Source organism: Numida meleagris, chromosome 23, assembly GCF_002078875.1.
Source record: "Numida meleagris isolate 19003 breed g44 Domestic line chromosome 23, NumMel1.0, whole genome shotgun sequence".
NCBI classification, from domain to species: Eukaryota; Metazoa; Chordata; class Aves; order Galliformes; family Numididae; genus Numida; species Numida meleagris.
The window spans coordinates 5,533,516-5,558,134 of record NC_034431.1 but is presented as its reverse complement, the minus strand read 5'-3'; the positions used below and the strand labels follow the sequence as shown (position 1 = coordinate 5,558,134).

Here is a 24,619-nt window from a genome sequence, read left to right as displayed (position 1 = left end):
GTGAGCAGTGATTTCTGGTTTAAAAATATTGCGGCGCTATTTCTAAATTTTTAATCTCTCTCAGTGATTTGGAGACAGTTTTATGAAACATGGAATTAGAATGGTGCTCAATGCTAAATGGTAAAGGAGATTATCTGGATTTAACTCTATGCGTCTGTCACATAACTATTGCCAATCCCATAACTTCCATTTTCTATTAAAAATCCGTTTCCCCCTTTGACCTGAAAAAGCTTCATGGGTAATCTGAATTTCTGTTTACGAGGTATTTTTCCACTCTTTGCTCCCACTCTTTGCCCTTCCAGCTCTAACCCTTGCTGGGCAGGAGGATGCTTCCCCGTAGGGCTGTAGCTGTACTCCCATTGCTGCTGGGGCAGGGTGCAGGTCGGGTAGCGTCCTGCCCTCGTGCACATCACTGCTCTGCAGGCATGGGCACTGCCAGCCTAAAAATCCATTTGGGGTGCAGTGACAGTGCTGGATCTTGCTGGCCACCAGTCCCTTCTGTTGCTGTGGTGCAGCACGTGGGGATGGGTTGGTGGTTGGAGGTCTTTTCCAACCTTAATGATTCTATGGCTGCAGTGTCCTTGGTGTGAGACCGTCGGGCTCTGAGTAGGCAAAGGGGGAAACTTGGTCATTTTATAAGTTTTAGATTATGGTTCAGTGCAGAGCAAGGTGTGGGTGCTCTCGCTGGGTGCTCATGCAGCAGAGAGGACGGGGCTCTGCACAGGAAGGGTTTGAGGCACTTTGGGCTTTCCTCTATTGACCTGGCTGAGAATGAGTGGAGCATGCTGGGGGCACAGCTGTGGATGCTGGTGGATGTTCTGCTCCCTGTTCATGTTCTCTCCTCCCCAGGTGAAGGAATTGGGGTCAGGGAGGTCCCTGGCGGCTCGCTGGAGCCAGCAGCGTGGCACACTCAGTGCTGGCTCTGCAGCACCACGAGTGGTGCTCCCAGGCAGAGCTATTAATACACCACCGAGGGCTGCTTGCTATATCTGTGTCCTTCCGCCCACGCAGAAAAGTGTGGCTAAAAAAAGAAAAACGGAACCAAGTGACTGGGGGCTGCCTCGTCCTTATTTGTAGGCAGCTTTGCTCACTGTGGTGGAGAAGGGGAGCTTGTGGTCCTGGAGTGGCAAGGGGAGACCAGGGGTGCTGGGAGGAGAGGTCTGCTCCTTTGCTTTTCTGCAGTGCTCACGGTGTCCTGGGCAGTGTGAGCTGTGCCATGGTGCAAGCTCAGGGACACCAGTGCATGCACAGCCCCTGTCACCAGGTAATGGTGTCTCTGTGCAGGGCCCACGCTGCACATCTGGGGCTGCACATCTAGGTGAGGAGCACCCATGCGTGGGGGCATCTGGTTGCAGTTAGGTGCTCGTGGTCCCTGACCCATGCTTCCAGCCCCTGCCCTGACGTTCTCTCTGTGCTCTAGGGCTGGGGCTGGGTTTGGGGCAGCCACACCTCTGGGGAGCATCACCACCCGCGCTGACCCTCGGGCTCTGCTTCCTCTGCAGCTCACGCTGAAGATGTTGGAACCAGCCTCTACTTTGTGAACGACTCCATCCAGCAGGTCACCTTCTCCAGCACAGTGGGGGTGGTGATCCCCTGCCCGGCCGCAGGGTCACCCAGCGCCGTCCTTCGGTGGTACTTGGCCACAGGCGACGACATCTACGATGTGCCCCACATCCGGCATGTCCATGCCAATGGGACTTTGCAGCTCTACCCCTTCTCGCCATCAGCCTTCAATAGCTTTATCCACGACAACGACTACTTCTGCACCGCGGAGAACTCGGCTGGCAAAATCAGGAGCCCGAATATCCGTGTTAAAGCAGGTAGGAGCTCCCTGGGGTTTGGGGCTTGGATGCAGTAATGGCTTTTCTCGGGTCTCCTGGCCTGCCCACCTGGTGTGGGATGGTGACAGCACGCTGCTGCGCTCGGAGGAGTGCTGAGCATGGGCTGTGCTGCCCTGCTGTGAGGGCAGTGATCAATGCTGCACTGCCGGAGAGCCGGGGCTGGACAAACAGGAGGCAGCTGCCAATATGTGTCTGTGAGCGGTGTCCTGCCTGAGCTCAGAGCAAGCTCTGCGATGCAGGCCTGCCACTGGCACAGGGAGGGCTGCGCAGCGATGGGCAGGGGCATGGTGTGTGGCTTGGGTGCAGCAACGGTGCGGCTGCATCCATGCACCTCCCTTAAGCAGCTTCACACCATCGTGCACAGGAGGACCTGGGACGCATCCATCTGTAGCTCAGAGCCCCTCTGTGTCCCACAGCCCCTCTCAGACCGCTCTGTTCCCATTGGAGCATCCAGCCCAAGCATGCCAAGGCTTATTAAGCAAAGAAAAAAAGGAGGAATATGGCAAAGAGCTGCTTCCAAAAGCCGTTATGGTAAATTATTGACCAGGCTGAGGAGGGCTAATAGCCCAGGAATGGCTTCATTATGTAACCTATTAAAAGTGGGGCTAGCAGAGGGAACATGACAGAAGTGACTACAGGGTTTTTTTATTTTAATACCTTGTACTGCAGAGTAAATGGGTATTAACCCCCCTCCCAGAGTGAATTATTTACCAACATTAGCAGGTTACCTATAAACCACAGCTTAGTGGAGGAGGGACAGCGGCAGGTAGGGGTGCAGTAAATGTGGCTGTGCAGCATGGAGCTGCTCCTCTCCTCATGCCAGGGCTCTGTGAGCTCCCTTGCTGCCCAGGGCCCACATCTGTCCTATTAGCAGCTGCAATAAGTGGGCAGCGTGCAGTGGGGCAGTGAGCCACCAGGATGGCCCCAGCAGTGGTGGATCCAAGCACTTTGGCTCTGGAATACTTGAAATTGGTTGAAACCTTTGTGACCACTTGGCTGGCTTGTGCCCTCTGTGTTGCAATGGCCATGCAGCACAAAAAGCCAGTGACTGCTGTATAAAGAAAGCAGATAGGACCCAATTAAAAATATGAGGAATAGGGAAAAATCTCGAAAGCTTTGGCAGACTTTGTAGTGAGTGCACGGGGTAAATCTTGCTGGCCAATGGAAAACTCTTAAGCGTGATGGTCATGTCTTCAAACTACCTTTGTGGGAACACGCAGCTTGGCAGCAGTAGGGGCTGCAGGGCTGGGGTTGGGATGCTGGAGGCAGAGCCCAGCTGGGTGCCCCTGTGCTCCCTGCTGGCCTTCAAAGCCCATGAATAAGCCCCTGCTCCATGTGATTAAAGAGGCTTTGGCTGACTAAGCTGCTGCAGTGCTGGTGTCCCTTTCTGTGCAGGTTTCTCCCCTTCACCCCATCAATAGCAGGGAGCTGGGGGGGCAGCGGTGCAGGTGGGGCCTGTCCTACAGCTGGCTGCTTACCTGTGGCTGCTACCTCCTCTGCTACTGATCAGGTGAGGTGTCACTCAGTACCGCCCAGCGTTGTGCCCATTCTGCTCCTGATCTCTAGCAGCAGTGCAAGGTGCCCTGAAAGCCAGCAAGGTGGGGGGTTGTTTTTTTCTTTTTACGGGGGGAGATGGAGGATTAAAGCAAAACTAAGTGGGTTCCTTTCCAGTGCTGTCGTGCCACCAACCATCTGCTCCCCTCTGCAGTTTTCAGGGAGCCATACACCGTCCGGGTGGAGGACCAAAGGTCGATGCGTGGAAACGTGGCTGTCTTCAAGTGCCTCATCCCCTCCTCAGTGCAGGAATACGTTAGTGTTGTGTCCTGGGAGAAAGACACCGTTTCTATCATCCCAGGTAAGAGAGCAGCTGCTGGGGAAGCGCCGTGATCCGTGGAATACCTGACCTGCTTGGCTGTGTTGGGCTGGCTGTTGTGGACGATGGCGTTTGGTGCTGCCAAAGCCAAGGCTTTTATTGGGGACCATCCTGTGGCTTCACACCGGAGAGGCCCGGTGGTGTGAGCAGATGTGCTGTGTCGGTGTCTCTGGTGCTGTGGATGGTGGTGCTCTGCACGTTGCTGAGCTCGTGGGTCCTGTCCCGGTGTCTGCCACCTGCCTGAGCCATCTCACCCCAGTGGCTGCATTGCACCTGGGGCTGGGACAGCAGGAGGTGACCCATGCACTCTGACCTGCAGCTGGTTGGTTTCCCTGTTTTTTGAATGGCACAGAGTCAATTTTCTGGCTTCTTGACTTCAAAATGGCATTGTGTGTCTCTTCCTTCTGCTGGCACTTGGCAGCCACTTGGCCACCCTGGCAGGATGTGCCCCCACCAGCGCAACAGCAGCACCCAACTCTTTGCAGGGACCCTTGGGCAGTTCCCCATGGCTTTTGATATCCTGTGAGAGCAGGGATGCTCTGAAAGCAGGGTTCTGCCCCAGCGGGTCCCTCAGATGGGATACAGCCTCCCAGGCTTGGTGTGGTCGAGCAGGGGATGCTGCTGGCTGTGTTGTGCTGGGTCCTGCCAGGCTGTCACAGGCTCAGGAGCAGCACGGGGCTGTGGCAGGTGCTGTGTGGGGCCACCAGTGTCCCCGTGTGCCGGGGTGACCTCCTGGCTCCCTCCCTGGCTGTATTGATGGCCGTGCTGGCTGCCTGGCGCAGCGTGGGTGAGCTGGTAGTAAAGCAATCGATGCTGCATTCCCCAGGGGATCCAGAAAGAATTAAAGGATTTTGCCCAAAGTGAGCGCTCGGTGCTTGATATTTGCTCACAGGACAGCAAGTCCCGCTGCTCCCCCAGGGCCACGTTGGCCATGCTGCGCCCAGGGGCTGCCACCAGCGGGGCACAGCCGGGGGACAGCCTGGTGCCAGCTGCTGACCATGCATGGGAGGAGATTTGCTCTAATCCGCCTCGCGGGGCTGTTTCCTAAGGAGCTTAAGGAGCAGAGTGCTTCACCTGGAAGGGGATGAGCAGCCTTCCGGAGGGCTGTGGTGGCACCTTGGGGTGCAGCCCAGCTGCTGGCATTACCCTGTGGCTGGCATGGGGATGGACACTGGGTGTGCTCCTCCGGCTGCAGGGCCTTTGTAGGGTCTGTGAGGTGACACCTGGGAGATGTGCTGGGGCAGCAAGGGCGCACGTCTCCACCACCCTCCGTGCCAATCCTGGTGCTGGCACCAAGCCCACGCTGGGCTGAGGAGCTGGGGCAAGGAGCCAGCTCCCCGCCGTGGTCAGGGCTCCAGCCCAGTGCCCCTCCTCCCCAGCACTGACCCACTTCTGACAGTCTCAGGATGAAATATTGCATGAGACTCCTCGCTCCGTGGTCTTCCCCGGGCAGGAGCCGGGAAGGATGCTGCTCGTTGATGGGCAGCTGCTCTGTGTCTGCAGCAGCCTTGTGCCTGGAGAAGGAGATTTTTGTTTAGCAAACGATCTTCTCGAATACAAACCTGTGTAAGCATCTTTCTGGTGTTTCAGGGGGGTTTTGCAGCATCATGGAAATGCCTCCAGCAGCAGTTGCAGCTCAGGAGGAGCACGGTTCCCTGCTGGGCTGGCTTGGGGTGTGGTGGTTTCTGGCGCTGCTTTTCTGCTTTAGGTGCTCCCAGTGGTGCTGGAGACCCCGGGGGCATCAGGGTGCTCTCATGGACTTGTGCTACGCAGTGGAGTTGCAGGAGCAGAGCGGTGTCCGTGCTCTGTGTGAGCAGCAGCAGTGTGTTGCCCGCCCGAGCACCCATGCACACGCATGATCTCAGCCAGGCCTGCTCCCGAGCTTGCTGCTGCGGTGGATTATTTTTTTTTTAATATGATGATTTAATTAGAGTGGAACAATTTTAACATTCTAAAGCAATAATTACCCTAAAGACAGAACATACAAATTGTGTTACAGTGCGGAGTCAACACAAGCAAGCGTGTTTTGCTGTTGGATTACAAATATAGTGTCTGCCTGGAGCTGATTTCTTATTGCTCTTGCTAGAGCTGATGCTGGCTTTGCTGTTACCAAACCATGTTCTCCTCCTGAAGTGGAGGGAGTGATTCCTGCTCATCCCCATGTGCTCCTGCTGGTGTGCCCTGTGCTTCCCTGTGCTCCTTTAGCGCTGCTCCCACTGGCACAGTGCTGCTTTCTAAGCTCTCTGCCTGACTTCTCTCCAGTTCCTGACTCGTGTGCCTTCTCAGCAGCACCTATTGCTCGGTTTTGGGCGAGATCTTGAAACAGTGGCAGAGAAATGCCTTGTGTCCAGGTCGCGCTGCTGCAGGAGGGGTTTGGTGGTGACTCGCGTGGTTTGGTTAACTTGGCAACGCTGTAACTTACCCTGAAATCAAAGATAAATTCTTTATGGAAGGTTATCCTGCACATAAATCATCATTAGTGCGGCTCATTTTTGTTTAATGCCTACCTAACGGTGCCGTAGTCTAAAAATGTGTGTTTAGTGAAGTCAAGGGTTGCGGAGAAATTATAGGGTTTTCAGAAAGCCATTTGCTTTGCTGGTGCTCGCGTCCAAATCAATCTTGCTGTTCGTTCTCAGCCTGGTAGCACACGTGCAGCAGCACTCTCGGCGTTCTGGCGTGGAACGTGGGCTCGTGCTTATTCAGAATAAAGCAGCAGCGCTCGCGGATCTGGGGGCTGCGTGCAAGATTTGCGCTTCACACCGAGGCTGTGATTTCAAACTCTGCTGCTATTGATGAATCTTGATGTATCCTCGGGGGTGGGGTGGGGTGGGAGGAGGACCGGGGAGGATGCAGCTGAGCAGCGTGCTTCCGCGTGCCTCTCCCTTCCCTGGAGGGAAACGGGGAGAAGCCGCTGCCCTGAGCTCGGCGGATGGCTCTATTAAAGCGCCGGGTGACGTGAGGTCTGGCAGCACACGGGTTTGATTTGTCGGAGGAACTGTTGCATCCGCGACCGGAGCTGCCTCAGCGTCACCGTGCTCTAGTTGTTGTGACACAGAAATGGAAATGCGCGGCGCTGGCTTCTCCTCTCTCCAGGTGTTGCCCGATGGGAAGGGGTTTCAGCAGGGCTGGGCTTGCACCCGTTCCGGGGGGTTTGCGGTGATGCAGGCAGCGAGCTGAAGATGCTGGCATGGGTTGGTGAGGAGCGGTCAGCCCTTCTGCAGCAGCAAGCTGCATGCAGTGCTTGGTGACTTCTCCAAAACTTTGCTTCCAAACGAAGCACGTGTGTACGTTGGGTGGCCATGATGTCCTTTCTCTGGAAGCCAGCACCTGGAGTTCTGTGCCAGAACCACGGAGAAAAGCAAACAAACCTGTTTGGCAAAGTTTTAATGTTTTTTTGTGAACGTTTTTGTTTGGAATGTAGGGAACATCCTTAAGGTCCTTTTCAACCCAGGCCATTCTATGATTCTATGATTCCATCAAGCACCTAAGCTGATCTGGTAGTGGTGTCTTAGCTTAATTTAAGAATCCCTTGCCATGCTGTGCCTGAGTCTATGGATGGAATTCTCAAGCTCATCTCAGAGACCCTTCAGTGATGTGGAGAATAAAATTGTAACAGCTTTCTGGTGATTAAATACATCCGTCTGCCCCAAAGATGTATGCTCTGCTCTGCTGTACCTGGCAGCATCTGCCACGCGTTACATTTCTCTCTAAAATATTGGAGTGCAGCTCTGCACCAATCCTGCTTTACTCTGTCTCCAAGCACAGTGAGCCTAGAGGTGCAGTGTGGGGCTGCCAGCAGTTAAACCCAATGGTGTGCATGGGTGCGATGCTCCGGGTGCTGCGGGATGGGGCAGCTGATCCCAGAGGCATGGCAAGCGGGCCAGGGGAGCAAAGTGTTGTCCTTTGGTCAATGGGCTTGTTCTGATGGCATCAAGTTCCTGGGGAAAAGCTGGGACAGGATCGACATGGTGAGGTGTAAGGCAGTCTTTGTGTGCTTGTCTTCAGTGGGATGGTTTGGGGGCCAGAGATAAGTTGCTGAGGATGGTCACCACGTCTTGGAAAAGACCTCTAAGATCACCAAGTCCAACTGTCAACCCATCCCCACCATGTCCCCAAGTGCCACATCTGCGCAGCTCTTGAGCATCTCCAGGGATGGAGACTTGTCAACCAAATATCCATCTCCCAATGAATGCTGAGGGCCAGGTCCAAAGATTCCTGAAGTTTTGCATCAGAAATTATGGGGAAACCTGACCTCCTCCCTCCCCATGTTGCTGGAAGTTTGGCTTCTTCATGCTGTCACTATGGGATGTGTCAGCTCCTGCTACATAGCAAAGCCACATGAAGGCTCTGCTGGCATCTGTATGAATACCCACAACTTTTTTAGGGTAAAACAGAAGAATCATTCAGTTGGTGCCTCCGAGCCCCCCGAAACCACCCCCTGGTGTGGGATAGACTCTTGGCAGAGGGGTTTCATGGGATGTGCTGCCCTACTTCTATTTGAACACAGAACAGCTCAGGCTGTTTTGGAGCCTGCAGTGGACAATGACTGGGCGTGCTGGGACCTGAGGGCACTCGGGAGTCACCCCAACTTCATGGGGTGCCCACACTGGAGGGGAAGGAGCGGGGGCTGCTGCCCCACCTGCCCTGCAGCGGGCACAGAGTGGGGCTGGCAGCCATCTCCCAGACAGCTGGAAGCCAGGCTGTGACCAGTGGCCACGAGATGCCCTTTTCACTTAAATTTCATATCCCCGTGGAGCAGCCTGATGTGATTCAGCTGAGCGTGGTCCTGCCCTCCCCTGGCTGGGGGTGCTGTGGAACCTTTTCCTCTGTCGGTCCCAAGATCTCCCAAAGTGTCCCGGTGTCCCCCCGCCCCTCGCACCCTCTCTGGCTGCGACATGTGCCCAGACCTGTTACAGAGGGAAGGAGCTCCAGGCGTTATTCTCACCAAGTGGGGTGAGATTCTGTCTGAAATCATTTCATCCTTCCCCAGAGACTTGGCGTGAATTTTATCTAATCGCCATGGCAACAGATAAAAAAAGGTGTGAGCACATCTCCTTTTGCTGTGATAATTCAGATTTATATATTCAGATCAGATTGGAGTTAGAGATTTTAAAAGGAGCAGATGCAGCAGAAGGTGTGACTGCAAATAATGTGGCGAGAACGTTTGATGCTCCTGCCCTTTAAGAGGGGAGAGCGCTTTCCTGCAGGATTTTTTTTTTTCTGGAATATAATTATTCCATCAAATCCACTTTAGCAAGGACTCATTATAGCCCAGATAATGCAGAGTCACGTTGGAGACGATCTCACACACATGCACGCACACACACACACACACACACACACACACACATACAAAAAGACTAAAACAAGTCAACAAGATGTGTGTGAATAGCAAGGGGTGAGCCCCTATTGCTTCCAGCTGTGCCCGTGCTGTGGTGGGCACTGGTGGCAGTGGTGTGGCTGCAGCGTGCCCATCCCTGCAGCTGTGTCCCTCCTCTGCCATGAGCCCCAGTTTTGCAGAGTGGGTTTGGCTGCCAACCTTGCCTCCCGTGCAGCAGCTCTCAGCTGCTGATGTTGCAATGAGAATTGCCTGGAACTGAGTGAGCTCAGCCCGTTCTGCAGGAAAGCTCTGTGCCGCTTTGGCTGCGCTGGTGGAGCGCTTCTCTCCTGCAGAAGCTCCATCTGAAGTCAGAGCGAGGAGGTCCCTGGCTGCTGTGGGTACAGGGCAGAGGGCTGCCTGTGGGGGGAAAGTGCTGTTGGATCAGCACATGGCATCCCAGCCCTATGTGCCAGCCCTGTGCGATGTTCTTGCCCTCTCCAAGCCCTGCGGGGTGATGGAGCATGGGCCAAGCGCAGCACAATGAGCTCCACAGCGCTGAAATAGAGGTGTCCATGTCGGAGCTGCCAACTCTGCACACCTGTGTGCATAAATCTTCGGCCACCCAAGGAGCTGTGGTGCTTAGGGAATGGATTAACAGTGCTCAGAGGTTGGGATGGATGGCACTGGGCTTGGAGCTGTTGGGCTGTACATCTCTGCCTGACACCTCAGTGCTGTGCTCCAACCCCACGTCTGCATCCTGCGCTGATGTCTCAGAGTTCAGGCTGAGCTTCCAGGTGTGGGAGGCTCTGCTGGTATGGAGATGCCCAAGAACCCCTCAGAGCCCAGAAGGGTTGGGAACAGAGCCTGGGAAGCAGCTGGGAATGGAGGGTGAGCACCTGTCGGCTTCACCTTGCCGGGACTGCCTGAGTGCTGGTGCTGCTCTCAGCATGGGGATGGGATGGGTGATGTAAAGTGGGGAGAGCAGAGTGAGAGAGGAGCAGGAGACGGATGGAGGAATGCATTCTGCTGGTGGCAGCAGGACATGCTGCATGGACTCAAGTCCCAGTGTGGCTCCGCACAGGTTTAGTTCCAGTTGTGCCCTGAATTGCAGATTGTGATTTTGCAGACAATTTCCAAGAAGCTGAGGGGAGAAGCGAAGCCCTCTGCAGCACCCTGGGAGAGAGCAGCGTGCTGTCTGCCACTCAGAAGGCGTTTGCCAAATTGTAATGCTTCTGTGCATTTTGGAGGCATTGCTGCTGAAGGAGAGCTGCAATCCTTTGGGGTCTGGAGCTCTACAACGCACTGGGTCACCTCAGGACAAGACTGTGCAACCCTTTTGGGTTGGAATCCGCTGCCATCTCCCTGAACGTGCTCAGGCCAGCTCTGGGGAATGTTCAGAGGGAAGGGGTTTGCTGCACCAGCTGTTTGCTGGCATGGCCAGAGCCCTGATCTGCCTCAATATTTTCCCTTTTAATTGTCATCTAATGGAGTGAGGATGGTGCTGGTTGTGCCCTGCAACCCTGAGGTCTCCAGAGAAGCTGAACCCCCCAGGGCAGCGTGCCTACAATTGCTGGAGTGCTGCAAACATGGTGTGCGAACTGTGCAGGTCAGAGCTCTTCTCAAACCAGGTTCTCATAGGCTTCAGCCCTTGGGGCTGTGTTGGGCAAGGGAGAAGAGGACCCACAGCTGCATGCTGCCGAGCTCATCCCTGCCCTGCGCCATCGCTGCTGACACAGCCACTGGCATGGCTGACACATGTGGGGACGAGGACACGGCCACGTTGGGGTGCAGGAGCCGCTTGCTGCCCCCAGGAGCTGCAGGGCTGCTGCTGGGGGTGTGCTGCTTCCTCCTCCTCCCCCTCCTCCTCCTCCTCCTCCTCCCCGCACATCCACAGATGCAGAAACAATCGCGGTCATTATTCCTACCATGGTGACAGTGACAGTGGCAGAGATGCCAGCTTCCTCACACAGACGGCTTTATTTCATCTCCTCTGTTTTTCAAAGCCTCTTTCATTTTGTATGAGGAGACAGATGTGAAGGGCTGCGGGCTGATAAATTCTGCTGTCTTATGAAAAGAGAGGGTGGGTTTGTGTTGTGGGTGCTCCTCTCCCTCCCACCCCAGCCCCCTTCCAGCAGCGTTTTGCTGCAGAGGATGCTCCCTCCTGCTGGTGTGGGATGCTGAGATTCTGGGGGAAGTTCTTGGGATTTGGGGAACAGGGCCGTGTGATAGCAGAGATCTCTAAGATCATCAAGTCCAACCATCAGCCCACCCCCACCATGCCCAGTAAACCAAGTCCTCCAGTGCCACATCTCTACATTTTGGAATGCCTCCATGGGCAGCAACTTGCCTTTCTCTCTGAAACGCATCGCAGCGCCTGGCCCTGGTACCCTCAGAGAGACCCAGGCTGCAAATTTGCTAGCGAGGAGCTGACCTCCGCAAGGGAGAAGCCTTTCCATGGCATTGCAGCCTCCATCTCCTCTTCAAAAAGTGCCAGGATCGTGGTGCTGCTGGATGCTGGCGCTGCCCGCGGCCCTCGCGCCTGCTCCGGTGACGCTCTTCCCAGTTTAAAAATAAATTGCTCCATCTTTAATTGCGGTTTAAATAACTGCTTCATTTTTATTTAAATGTGTCTCTGTAAGGCTCGGAGAACAATTAGGAGAAAATACAGGGCATTGCTCTGGTGCATATGTTCAAGCATATAATTAATATTTTTTTTTTATTATACTGATGTTTGCCGAAGCTGGAAAAAGATCTCATTGTTCCTCCTGATGTAGTCACGCACATGAGCTATGCATGCACCAGGCGCTTTGGGCCTCCACTGCAGCAGCTGTGCTGCCAAGGTGGGCTCCTCAGCCCACCCATGGGTGCTGGGATGGATGCACGAAGCCATGGGGCAGTCTGCAGCCCATGGCATGTTACTCATGGCATGAGCAGGGCATGCTGCTTCCATCCCAGCCCAGCGCTGGTGCTCTTCCAAAGGCTTTTGGTAGCCCCTGCTGCCAGGTGCTGCTATTGCACTTCCACTGCTGGAGACAGCTCGTGCTTTTTGGCGATGAATGGTACGGAAAGGCCAATAAATGACTTGTGAGTGTTGGGTGAAACCTTTGCGAGGCTCTAAGTGACCCCTCTCACAAGCGAGCTGGAGAATAAATCTCATTCAGAGTCGACAGGCATTGGGTTCCTACGTGCTCGCTGAAATGCCGCTCATTGGAAGGCTGCAGTGGGACCGTATGTGGTCTGGCAGCTCGGAGCCGATTGCTCAGAGGTGCTGTACGTGGTGACAGAGCCGCTCACAGTAAACAAGCTGCTGCCCCTTTGGACTGGTGACAGTTTTTTAACCATTTATTAAAACGGCGATGAGCTCTTCTTGGAAATGGAATCTTAATAGCGAGCGTGGCAGAGATTTTTCACAGATGGCAGCACTGCCAAGAGCAGGCATTCAAGAAAACATTCATCAAAAACATTCATTTCTTTCAAAAAGAAATTGACGTTTATAGCGTAGACAAATTTGGGACTCATTTGATTTGCCTTTCAGTTCCTGAATTTTTAGAGGTCACATTTTTCTGCACCTTTGAGGGCTGGAAACCGCTGTTATTTTTAACCGAGAACTGAGATTTCTGCCTAAGTGCGTGGCACCCAGCAGTGGGGCTGGTGATGGGGCTGGGGTGGGAGTGAGAGGCTCGCTGGGCTCTGCTTTTGCACCCCCTGTTCCTTCAGAGGGGGCAATTCATCTACAGCTCATCTCCATTCCACCTGAAGGCTGCAACATGTTGGGGTTTGGCCTTGTTACGTTTTCTCTTGAGGAATACCTCTCATTTCTGTGGTTTTGAATGTTTGTTTCCAGTACTTCCATTGCCTGTTGTGTGTCTTCCCACTGGCAGCAGCTCTGAAGCTATAACTTGTGGTCAAGCTGCACCTGCAGGTAGTAGAATCATAGAACAGCTGATGGGACAGGAACAACCAACAACAACTGCAGGTGGGGACTTCCAGGGGCAGAGCAGAGGGGGACAACCCCCTCCCTCTCCTCTCCCTGCTGCCACCCCTCTGTTGCTGCAGCCCAGGGGACTGTCGGCCTTCGGGCTGCACGCGCACACTGCTGCCTCATGTCCCGCTTCTGTCCATCAGGACCCACAAGTCCTTCTCCATGGGGCTGCTCTCAACGAGTTCTTCTCCAGTCTGTGCTCATGTCTGGGACTGCCCTGACCCAAGTGCAGCACCTTGCACCTGGCCTTGTTAAACCTCATCACGTTCTTGTGTGCCCACTTTTTGAGCTTGTCCCGGTCCCTCTGGTTGGCGTCCCTTCCTTCTGTTGTGTCAACTGCACCACTCAGCTCGGTGTCATCAGGGTTGCAAGGCATGGCCCCACGTTCCCTCCTCCTATAGGGGATGCCCATGTCCCTGTCAGCTTCCAAGAGCAAACCCTCATGCTGAGGTCCAGCCTTGACCCTCTGTGCAGCAGACAAACTGTTGGTCCTGAAGAAGGTGACAGAAGCCAGAGCCAGAATGGCATTGCTGAGAGCTTTGGTCCATCAGTGGAAGGAAACACAGAGCTCTGCTTACCCATGGCTGGGGAGCACTGATCCTGATCTCAGTGGTTCTGCTTTGTTTTCCATGTTTGTACGTATCCTGGTGTAAGAGCTGAGTGCTCACAAGGAGCTCTGTTTGCATGTTCTTGGCCTGTACAGAACCCCCACGTGGTGCTCCCATTTGTGTTCTGATGTTATTTTGCAGCCTGCAAAGCTCTGACAGCATGGGCAGGGGTTGAACTGCTGCGTTGTGTTGGGTGACCACACGTGGGTTATGGTTCCCCTATAGCCCTGTTGTGCTGGATGGGATCAATTGCAGGCGAGGCTTTGTGCTGCCTGCGTCAGGGAGGAGTTGCACGGAGATCACACTTTTGTTGCAGCGGGGCCCATGTTTAACCCAATGCTACTTTGCTGTGCCAGTGCCCTGTGAAACATGAAGGGCTGAATTTCTTCTTTATTTATGTATGTATGTATGCTACGCATGAAACAAAGAAGGTAGAAATGATGAATTGCAGCTAATGCTGCTGCGTGATGGAGATAAGGCTGTAATTATTTGTTTGGGCAGCATGAATCAACACCAAAAGCCCGATGGAAAACAAAGTGATAATTTACATCTGCGTGTGTGGGTCTCCTGGGCTGTGTGACCAGGCATGAACTTATGCCATAGGCTCGTGTGAGTTGTGCTCACGCATGGCTAGAGCAGGGCGATCTGTTATCACATCCGTGTGCCATCCTCACGGGCTGTGTTTGGACACTCCTGGGCTGCTCCCTGAGTACTTATGTGGTCTGGGCTTGTTTTCCCTCCTGAAGACACAGATCCAGCAGCCACAGCTGGAGCCGTTTGCCATTCCTCTCCCTTGTGCAAACAAAATCTGTGTTGCTGAAATTTGGAAGAAGCAAACTGTGCCGTGTTCGGAAGGTGTTGCTTTTGGTAGAAGCTTTTGTTGCAGTGCTTTCTCCTGAAAGAAGTGTTTGAGGGAAGGGAGGAGCTGCAGAGAGCCGGAGCGGCGTACCAAGGGTCAGATAGGAGGATGCATGGTGGATTGCTGTAGTGCATCCTGCATTACCACTGCGTATTTATATCTCAGCGTAAAGGGGAAAAATGCACATACTATCAAACGATGTGCTTTTTTATCTTCTTTATGGCTTCTAATGCTATAGCTGGTTCTTTAAAACCACTAAAAGCATGAGCATTAAAGCAATTTTCTGGAGTAATATAGCAAGAGGTCTACAAAAGCTCTGCAACATTTGATAATAGTTGCCATCTTCAGCTGAAGATAATGATGTTAACAAATGTAATGGGAGTAATGAGTGGAGATTCAAAAAGCAGCTTTTGTTTAATTTTTTTGTAATGCAAATGAGTTTGGGAATAAAGAAGGAGAGCGGAAAATAATGAAAACTTCATTTGAAATGAGTCTTAATCCTCGCAGCCGAGAGCTGGGGAAGGACGGGAGCTGAGGCTGAGCGGGGCAGGACCACGGGAGAGGTGTGCAGAGCTCTTCCTCCTGTGTCTCTGCTGGATGGAAGCAAAACTTCCCCCCTCCTGTTCCCGGAGCTGAAGTGCTTTGTGTTTCCGCAGCACCTCCACTTTGAAGTGATGCAGGCTGAGTTCAGCCTTATGACAGCCCGGTGACTCCCTCTCCCCATCAGAACAAGTGAATTTGCTTTATTTAGATTGACTCCCAGCCAAAGTGATAGGTATGAGGCTGGCAAATAAGCATCCTTGTGATGAGGACTGGCACTTATGCATGTGCAGAAGATTCAGGTCTGTCAGCTTGTGTCAGCTCGCCTTCTATGGAGTGTTTAATCTGCTAACCCTTGGCCAAGAAATGCATTAAGAGATCTGCGGCAAGTAGGAGCTCAAGAACTGAGCAACGCTGGAGCCTGCCTCTCTCCTGCTAATCCGCCCTGAAGTGATGGAAGGGGGCAGAGCAGGCACAGAAGCACCGGGTGCTGCGTTGGAGGGAGCGGTGGTAGCGCGGAGCAGCTCCATCCCAGCGCGGTGTCCTCAGGGAACGGCCGCCCGGTGATCATAGGAGAGCATCGTCATCTCATCTCATCTTCCTTTTTATTTTTTTTGGAAGGGCGAAGGTGTGAGTTGTAGCATCTGGCTTTGCAATTTACAGCTTTTAATTAATCTGAAATTTCAGCGTAGATGTTTATGATGAGCAGAAGCATGTCTGCGAGCGAGGAAGGAACGTTAATGATGATCCAAGATGAATCTGCAGGATGAAATATCAGTGCAATAAACAAGGGTGTATAGAACAGAAATGCAAAACAACAAGATATCAAGGCAATGATCTATAAATGGGATTTCTTTCTGGAGCCCTTCCCTGCTGTAATAAGGGCTGTCCCTACCTGGGGGCATTTGTCAGCTGCTCGGTGCTCTGGATTCAGTAGCACAGCAGCTATCTGTGCAACAATTTGTTGGGTTTGTCAGGCTTTGAGACAGCCAAGGTCAGGGAACAGGGCATGAGGTCCTGCTGGAGCTGTGGGTGTCCCTGTTCATTGCAGGGGAGTGGGACCAGACGGCCTTTAAGGGTCCCTTCCAACTCAAATGATTCTATGATCATGGTGGAAACCAAGTCAGCAACACCTTGGCTGTCCCTGTGCACGTGGCTGTGGCACTTGGCTTTCCTTTCTCACTGGGATCCGAATTGCTCTTACTCTGAAACCCAACGCAATAATTCGTCCTCACCAAGGGCTAAGTTTAGTCCCTCTGGAGGGTTATTTGTGGTTGCTAGATAAAACTCTCTCATTGTGGCTTCTGTACCAAAATCCTTACTGCCTCCTTCACCCTTCCTGCTGACCTCTGCCGCCATCCCCCACAAAGCAAACCAGTGCCTTTCGACTCAGCTACACGCGCCGTGCTGGGGCTCCCACCTCTCCGCAGCCATGTGGGGTTTGGCATTGGCCTCATTCCCTAAAGAAAGGGGATGCTGTGATATTACAGCATGAGCTGTGCTCCAGAACACGCTCCTGCACCACCCCAAGGGAGCTCAGGTTGTGCACAGCGGGATGATGCTCACCATGGGGATGCTGCGTGGGGTGGGTGCGCAGCCGAGCCCCAAACCGCAGCAGGTTCTGCGCCTGCTCACGGAGCAAACTGCAAAGCTTGACCGAGCTGCAAATGGCTTAATTTGCCTCGCGGCGGTGGCGAGCATATTAGAAATGTGCTGACATCTACCTTGTTTGCGTATGAGTGCAGAGCCTAATTACCGCGCCGATGCCGCGCTGGAGGCTGCGCAGCGAGCGCTCGCCGCGTGCCCAGCATCATTGAAATGCTTTGGTCAGAAGGCTCCAAGTTAGGCTCGCGATTGTTCTCCCTCTGTTTGTTTTTGCTGCTCTCGGAGTGGCATATTATCCTCTGTTTTCTTTCTCCAGCCACCTAAACTCTGGAAAATTGCGATAATGAGGGGTAATGATACAGTGTGGGGAGCAGGCTTCCATTTAAAGTCCTTTAAAACGGGATAAACAGAAGCAGGAAACATTTATTTACAAATATTTTCATATGAGAAGAAGGGGAGAAGATGCTGTTTGGTCTGGGTGAGATGTGTGCATCCCTCCCATCAGCCCTCAGCCCTGAGAGGCGGTGGGCATTGGGCTGGGCTGGGGGGAGCCTGCAGAGCTGCTCAGGGCAGGGAGAGGTGATGTGCTGCAACATCCCCCAGAAATAGTGGTCTGCTTTTTGCACAGCCCACATGGGGCTCTCTGACCGGCAGCACCTAATGGCACGGCGGGATCTGAGGTCCTGGCGGCGTGAAAACCTCATTTGAAATGCAAGTGAGGGGCAGGGAATTTGCTTTTAACATCAATATTCAGAAATAGTGCATGTAAATAATAGATGGTGCTGTGAGCTGGGGCCTGTCTATCACTGCAAAGCAAGGTGACAGTGACAGGATGGGGCGGGGGGGCCGTGCTCCCTCCTGGGGCAGGGTGGGCTCCTGCTCGGCTCTGGACACTCCTCCCACCTCTGATCGGCTCCTGCTCGCTCCTGGGGGGGCCAACGATCTGCGGCAGGATTTGCCCGGTCTTGAATTAGCTCTCACCACTCGAGCTTAGCTCAAGTCTCCATGCCTCTCTGCTTAGGTTTCTCCTTTTTAATTTCTATTTTTATTCCTCCTTTTGTGCACTCTTTGTCTTTAAGCTGATAGCACAGGAGCAGTTCTGCTCTGAGCAGGCACAGGCTGCTGTGTTTTCTCTGAACCGCCGGCAATTAGACCAGAATAGCCGTCTCCCTAACGATAATGTATTGTGCACTATTGCTGCGGTGCTTACAGTGCGGTGCATGATCCCTGGGAAGTTTGGCTGCAGTGGGGTCTGGATGCTGCAGGGTCGGACCCAAAGCATGGTGCTGGTGCTGGGGTGCCCCGTGTCTGTACCCACTACGGTGAGGGTGTCCTGGGGATGTGGAGAACCAAAGGGTGCAGAGAGCCTCAGGGTGCAGGAGGGATGCAGAGAGCCTTGGGATGAAGGAGAACATCGCAGCTCGAAGCCTCCAGCACTCACTGCATGGAGCAAGGGGAAAAGAAGTCCCTCCCCCAACACAAAGAGAGAGCTGGAGCCTTCACTGCACAGACCCTGAATGGGAAGGAGGAGCAGGGCATGAGCTCCTGCCGGTCCCTTCGAGCTGCTGCACAAAGCAGCTTCCCAGCCCGGCGAACACGATACAGTGAGGGGTTTTAAAGTTGTGACCTTAGCAAATGTATCAGACGGGAGAAAAGAGCTTTTTTTCCTTTCCCCTGTTACGGTGTCAGCATAGCTGTGGCTTTTAAACCGCATTACACAGGCTTGTCATCCAAGATAAAGCGTTATTAAGATAAAATGCTGTGCGGGGAGCAGGAGGGGACTTCCCAGCGCCGGGGCTCAGCGCAGCCGCAGGACGGGGCAGAAGCGAGCGTCAGGAGCTGGGGCTGCACAGAGCTGACAGCCAGCATGTGTGCGGCCGGGGGGCAGCCCCGGGCCCCTCCTTCACGGGTCAGGGAGCGCCCGCTGCTGCTGCCTGGCACAGCCGCGTGCCCGCAAAGGGCAAGCAGAGCTGCACGGAGCAGCACTGAGCATCGCTGCTGCCTGTGCATCCAGCCCAGAGGATGCTGGAGACTCCTTAGCTTGATGGACAGCACGTCGATAGTATTAATGTACTCCGGGCTCTGTTAATGTCTGTGGTAAGTCTCCTCTTGCCCCTTGCCATCACTTTGCCGTGCTGGCCGCCTATGACATTAATCTGCTGCTTTGTGCTTTCAGCCGTCACTGCAGAGACTGGGGTTTTGGAGTGGCTCGGGATCCCGGTAGGGTCCTGGTGCTGTGTGTGGCAGTGACTGTTGGCGATAACGCAAAGCAGATGTGGAGACAGTGCTGCATCCAAGCTCCAGCGATTCCTCCTGGGAAGGCTGTGGGGCAGCCCAACTCTGGGTGGCTTTGGTAGCATCTGTATACCTTAAAGAGGGTGGCCCACTGAGCATGGAGACACTTCAGATCAAGAAACCCATCTAGGGGTTGCCGATAATAAGCCCCATGAGTGCCTCCTGTGTTTCCCATTTGCTTTGGTCTGTCTGTTCAAATTTCTATTGCTGAGCCCAGTGCCCCAGTCCATGCCATCCCAGTGCGTTGAACAGCCCCATGAGGGCATTGCTGATGTTCCTGGGGCCATGTGGGGCTGACCCACTGCCCCATCAGCTGCAGGAGCAGGAGATGCCTCCCACTGCAGCAGAAAGACTCTCATTTTCCAGGCACTAATGACATTTGCAGCAGCCTTGAACATGCATTTAAAATGCCATCTGCACAGATGCGCTTGCAGAGGACGCCCTGGGGCTGCATCCTGCAGAATTTGCCTTTGCTGCCTGGTGTCCATGTGCCCCTACCATGGTGATGTTGTGGGTCTGAAGAGTTTCCAGCGCTCCTAGGAAAGGCTCAGAGATGCTTTGGGAGCCTCTAAATCAGCTCGGTCTGTCCCTGAGAGGGAGTTCCCCTGTGGATTTCCAGACCCATCTGCCAGTGGCAAAGATATTTCCCTGCTTCCTTTAAAAGGACTTGAAACAAATCCACACCCCATTCCTGCTGCTAGGCTGCCCTTCCCCAGCAGCTACACGGTGAGGGCAGCAGCATCTCGCCTTGCTCTAGCCAGCCTGCGGCGAAGGAGGGACCCCGAGGCAGCGTCTGATCTGCAAGCAAAGCACAAAACAAAACAGAATGGGAAGAGCTGCTGTGACCTGACACTGAGCAAGGAACAAAAAAGGGAAAGAAGGAGAAAAAGAGGCAAGGGTGTGCTGTAGTTACAAGGCCAGGTAATCCCACCGTTGAGCCCAGTGAATGTTGAAGCTGGAACATTAACTTGTCCTGGGCATGTTCCGCTTGTAACAGGGATGAATGTAAAAGCAATGCTGTTAGCTGCCTTATTAAAGGCTTGGTTCTAAGTCAATATGCACATGTCCCAGGTGGCTTAGTGCTGTAATTCCTAAAGCTTCACAGTTCTTTGGCTGCACTTTTTGCTCGTAGGTTTCTCCGTGTCATTTCAGCCCCTCTGCTGTCCTGTGTCCATCTCAGGAGCTGGCAGAGGGTGGGGAACCCTCCCTGGGTGCTGTCGGCACCTGCAGTCCGCGCCTGGCCCCGCCCGTAGCCCAAAGCGCTGGCGCTGTCCTCCCCTTGTGGTGCTGAAATGTCCCCGCGTCCTGCCCTGCTGTCCTGCTGTACGTGGCTGTGTGTGCGTGAGGCTGTGCTGGGCTTGCACCTGCTGTATGTGCTCCAGTGAGCAAATATTTGCAGGCAGAAGGAGATAATCCCTGCTGATACTGGCGTTCACCTTTTGGGGTGAGCAGCTTTTTCCCGATTGCCTATCCCTCCCTGGGAGATGCAGGGAGAGTCCCTCTTGCTGAACTCTCCAGCTCCATACAGTCATGCAGCTTTCATGGCCTGCATTTGGTCTGGGATCTCATCCTCTCTCTTATCTTCTTCCATTCCCAAACCACTGTGCAGTACTGTGTTGTGCTGTTGAAAAATGCTCTGTCCCTGCATGTGATCTGCTTTGGCGCTGGGGTCCCATGTTCTGCTTACTGGGATGGCTGTGAACCTTTCATGTTCTGATTTCTGGGGACCAAGGAAAGAGAAAAGCCCTTTGTAATGGTTTGTGGGGACCAAGGGAAGAACAAAGCCATCTGTACTGCAGCCACGAGGCTGCCTCTGTGCTTTGCAGGTCAGCATCCATCTGCTCCTCCTGGACAGGGTCCAAAGGGGGCGAACAGTTACAGCACAGGAAAAGCTGCCCTCTTAACACCCATCAGCTCTGATGATGCAGACAATCACAGCGCAGGGCATGGCGTTCTCCAAAGTAATGGGATTCAGGTTTAACCCAGAGACCTCCCTCAAAGCTAAGGAAAAGCTGTACTGGTGTATCGTAGAATCATTAAAGTTGGAAAAGACCTCTGAGATCTCCAAGTCCAACCATCAACGTATCCCCACCGTGCCCACAAAGCCAAGCCCTGAGCAAGCAGGTGTCTGTCCTTCAGTGAGGGAGCTGCCACTGCTCGCAGGTGCGTCGGTCCCTGGCACAAAGCATCCTCCTGAGCCTGCTCCAAGCTGGCTCCCAGCCCGTATTAATTTAATTTCATTTTTAACTCTCTCTCCTCGCATGCAGGGCAGACCCAGCTGTGAGCTTTGGCATGAGGCGCGCGTGTTGTGTGCTCCGAATGGGAGATTTGCTGCCCCTAATCCGCCAATTGCTTGGGGAGACGGCGTTCAGGCTAAAGATATGCGTAATGGGATTTGTGCTCCTTGAAATATATTTACTAGCGGAGACCATTGATCAGTGTATTGATTAACTGCTATTGATTAGCCTGATGTGAGACAGTTGGGCTCCAGCCTGCTGCAATCCATCATAATTGCTCCATTCTGCCATGGGGTTGGTCCTGTTGGGGGTGTCTGTGCAGTGAGGTATCCCCAGCTGCTGCTATTCGCCAAATCACAGCTCTGCCTCTGCCCCACTGACTCTGCAGCTGTTCCTACACTCGTGGAGGTGAAGGGGAAAGGGGAAGGAGTGGAGGGACCAGTGCAGAGCATAAAGCTGCCTTTGTGTGAGTGCTTTTGAGATCACTGGGGGTGAGCAAGAGGTGATGCTGCTGGGCTGCAGCATGCATGTCCTGAGCATGAAAAAGCTGTGGGTCTGGGAGCAGTTCTAGATGTGAACTTCTGGACTCCTTGCACTCTGTGATGTCAGCCTGCTGCCAACAGGCTCACTACACGGAACAGCTGATTTTTCTCCTTGATGGCAGAAGGAGGCCGTGCCAGGGCAGGGAAGAACACCCTGGCAGCATCATTAATAGCAATTTCACTGCCCTGCTCATTGATTCATCATGGAGTTCACTCTTCTGGGAGGATTTCAACTGTTACATCCATGTGCTAAAGTACGCGTCCACTTGGTGGGGGGGAACGCTCACATCATGGCATCCCAGACAGTGCTAGCAGGGCTTGGACCCCTCGTTGCAGTGGGATTGGCAGAAGGATGCAGCCCTATGGAACAGCCATCTCCATGCCCCCCAGGGTCGGGCAGCAGGCATGGGTGTGTGGGATGCACAGCGCCCGCTGCAGCTCACCGGAGTGCCGGGCTCCAGCTAGTTCAGCATAGGAATAAATGTTTCAGTTGCGCTATAAATAATGGAGCGAATAAAGATGTTGTGTAAGTGGTGCTCTGGGTTTTGCCAGAAGGTATGTAGTTTGTTGTTGGGGTTTTTTGTTTGCTGTGTTATGGGTTTTGTGTTGTTTTTGTTTTTGTTTTTCCTTGTGCTTTGTTTTTACCTTTTTCCCCCCATTTTTTTTCGCATGTCCAACACAGAGAGCTTCACGCCAGGGACCTGAGGGAAGCAGCTCTGCTGCAAGGGAAGGAGAAGATTAAGCTGTTGGAATGAAGTGAATCAATTCGTAGCAGTGTGCTCTGCGGCACAGTGGGGTCTCCCTGGGGACAGAGGGGTCCTCTGGGGGCATGAAACCTGTTCTTTTTGCACCAGTGCATGCTGCTCGCTTATGGCAACATCTGTGCTCTTGGAAGGGTTTTGGAGAGGAGTGAGCAAGCATGATGGGGGGCTTGCTGGATGGCTTGCGAAGACATGGGTCCTGTTGCAAAGGGAGTGAGACCAGGTGTCCTGTTCTATCTGAGGATGCTTTGGTGCTCTGTTTTTTGCAAACATATTGACTGGCTGCTGCATGCATGTCCTACAGTGTTTAAAGAGAGGGGCAGGTGTGGATGCTCTGAGCTGTGAGCAGGGTGCCCACTGCACTGCTGAGTACTGCTGGGGGCGGGTGGAGGCTGTGCATGAGGTTTGGTGATGCCCAACACAGCTGGCTGCAGTGCTTTGTGGGGCCTTTGAGTGCGACGGGAATATACGTGCTTAAATGTAATTACCCCCAAGAATAAAATACAGCTTAATTGTGGCTGGCGATGTGCTGCTTTTGGTGCCAGGGAAGCCAGCTGCAGGCTGCGTGTGCTGGGAGCATGGTGACGCGGTGCAGGGCAGGTCCAGGGAAAACAAGGGGAACTTGACTTGTTGGGTTTGCATAAGGGACCAGCCAGCTCCACCTGCATTTCACCTTGCATTGTCCATCGGCTGTGACAAACAGATGCAGATAACACAGGCTGGGCTCTTTGAGGCTCCACATTCAGTGTGGAGTGGATTAGGAAGGGGCTTTGCTTCCTCACAGATGAGTGCTTTAAGCACTTGTGTTGTTGTGCATCCTGCTGGGAAGAAGCCAAATGTTGGGACAGCTGGCCAGACCCTGGGTTGGTGGGATTTGTGGGTAGGTGTTGTTACAAACAAGATCTTAATTGATTTATCTGGACACATGACCTTTGATTTTATGGTGGAGCGGAGCGCTGCCCCAAATCTGGATAAAAATGAGTCCATGTGGTGTCTCTGCACCCACAGATAGTGTCATGGGCCATGGAACATGCAGTCCCTATAGCCTGGGCTCTGCGTCTCCTTCCCTCTGCCTCGGAGTGATGGGGGAGGCTGGGGAGTACCAAGAGCAGACCTTCCCTATGAGTTACACTATCATGAATATTTCACAGCTCTCCACACTGGATGGATGTGGTTATAATTGCACTTGACAGGTGCCACACTCCCCAGCCTCCCACTGTCCACCGTGCCCACCTGAGGCTGTGGGAGGATGAGCTGTACCACACTGCACAGAACCCACTTGCCCACGTCCCTTCCCCATGGGCAATGCAGAGTTTGCCCCAATCTGATGGCTATTTTCCTGCTCCAGCATGGCTCCAGGTTTCTCCCAGGTTTGACTGCTTCATGCACATTCCTTTTGGTGCACGCTCTGCAGAACACAGCATAACTTCTCTTGTGAAGGGTCTGGAGCACATGTCTTATGGGGAGCGGCTGAGGGAGCTGGGATTGTTCAGTCTGGAGAAGAGAAGGCTCAGGGGAGACCTTATGCCTCTCTACAACTCCCTGCAAGGAGGTTGTGGCAAGGTGGGGGTTGGGCTCTTCTCACAAGTAACAGCAATAGGATGAGAAGGAATGACCTCAGGTTGCACCAGGGGAGGTTGAGTTTGATTATGAGGGAAAACTTCTCCAAGAGTGATGGGGCACTGGCACAGGCTGCCCAGGGAGGTGGTGGAGTCACAGTCCTTGGAGGTGTTCAAGAAATATGGAGAGGTGGCACTGAGGGACATGGTCAGTGGGCAGTACTGGTGGTAGGTGGACGGTTGGACTGGATGATCTTAGAGATCTTTTCCAACCTTTATGACTCAATGATTCTCCCAGTGGAGGGACTGCACACCGGTGGTGCGCATGGCAAATGCCACTGGGACCTTGGAGAGCTCTGCAGGGAGACGTATTTCTTTCCGCACTTCTTAGCAGTGGTCATGGATGGTCTTGGCTCTGATGTGTCCTTCTCGTGCCATGCTCCCTGTGCTGCTCCTGGTGCCCGGGTATGGCTGGGGACACGCCAGCGCTGTCGGCTTGGGCGCTGTCACCACACTGGCATGCAGAGCGGGCGGGCTGAGCGCTCCGTCAGCCGCAGACAGCACGGCGGGGGCTTCGCTCTGGCCTCCATCACTTCC

At 53.7% G+C, this 24,619-nt stretch overlaps 1 protein-coding gene across 1 annotated transcript in view; it reads left to right on the top strand.

Moving 5' to 3' along the window:
- DSCAML1 (DS cell adhesion molecule like 1) overlaps nucleotides 1-24,619 on the top strand; it is a 79,493-nt gene that overhangs the window by 5,121 nt on the left and 49,753 nt on the right. The window contains exons 2-3 of the mRNA XM_021376329.1: nucleotides 1,503-1,820; nucleotides 3,550-3,696. Of these exons, the coding sequence (XP_021232004.1) occupies nucleotides 1,503-1,820; nucleotides 3,550-3,696 (465 nt within the window). The remainder of the gene's footprint in view (nucleotides 1-1,502; nucleotides 1,821-3,549; nucleotides 3,697-24,619) is intronic.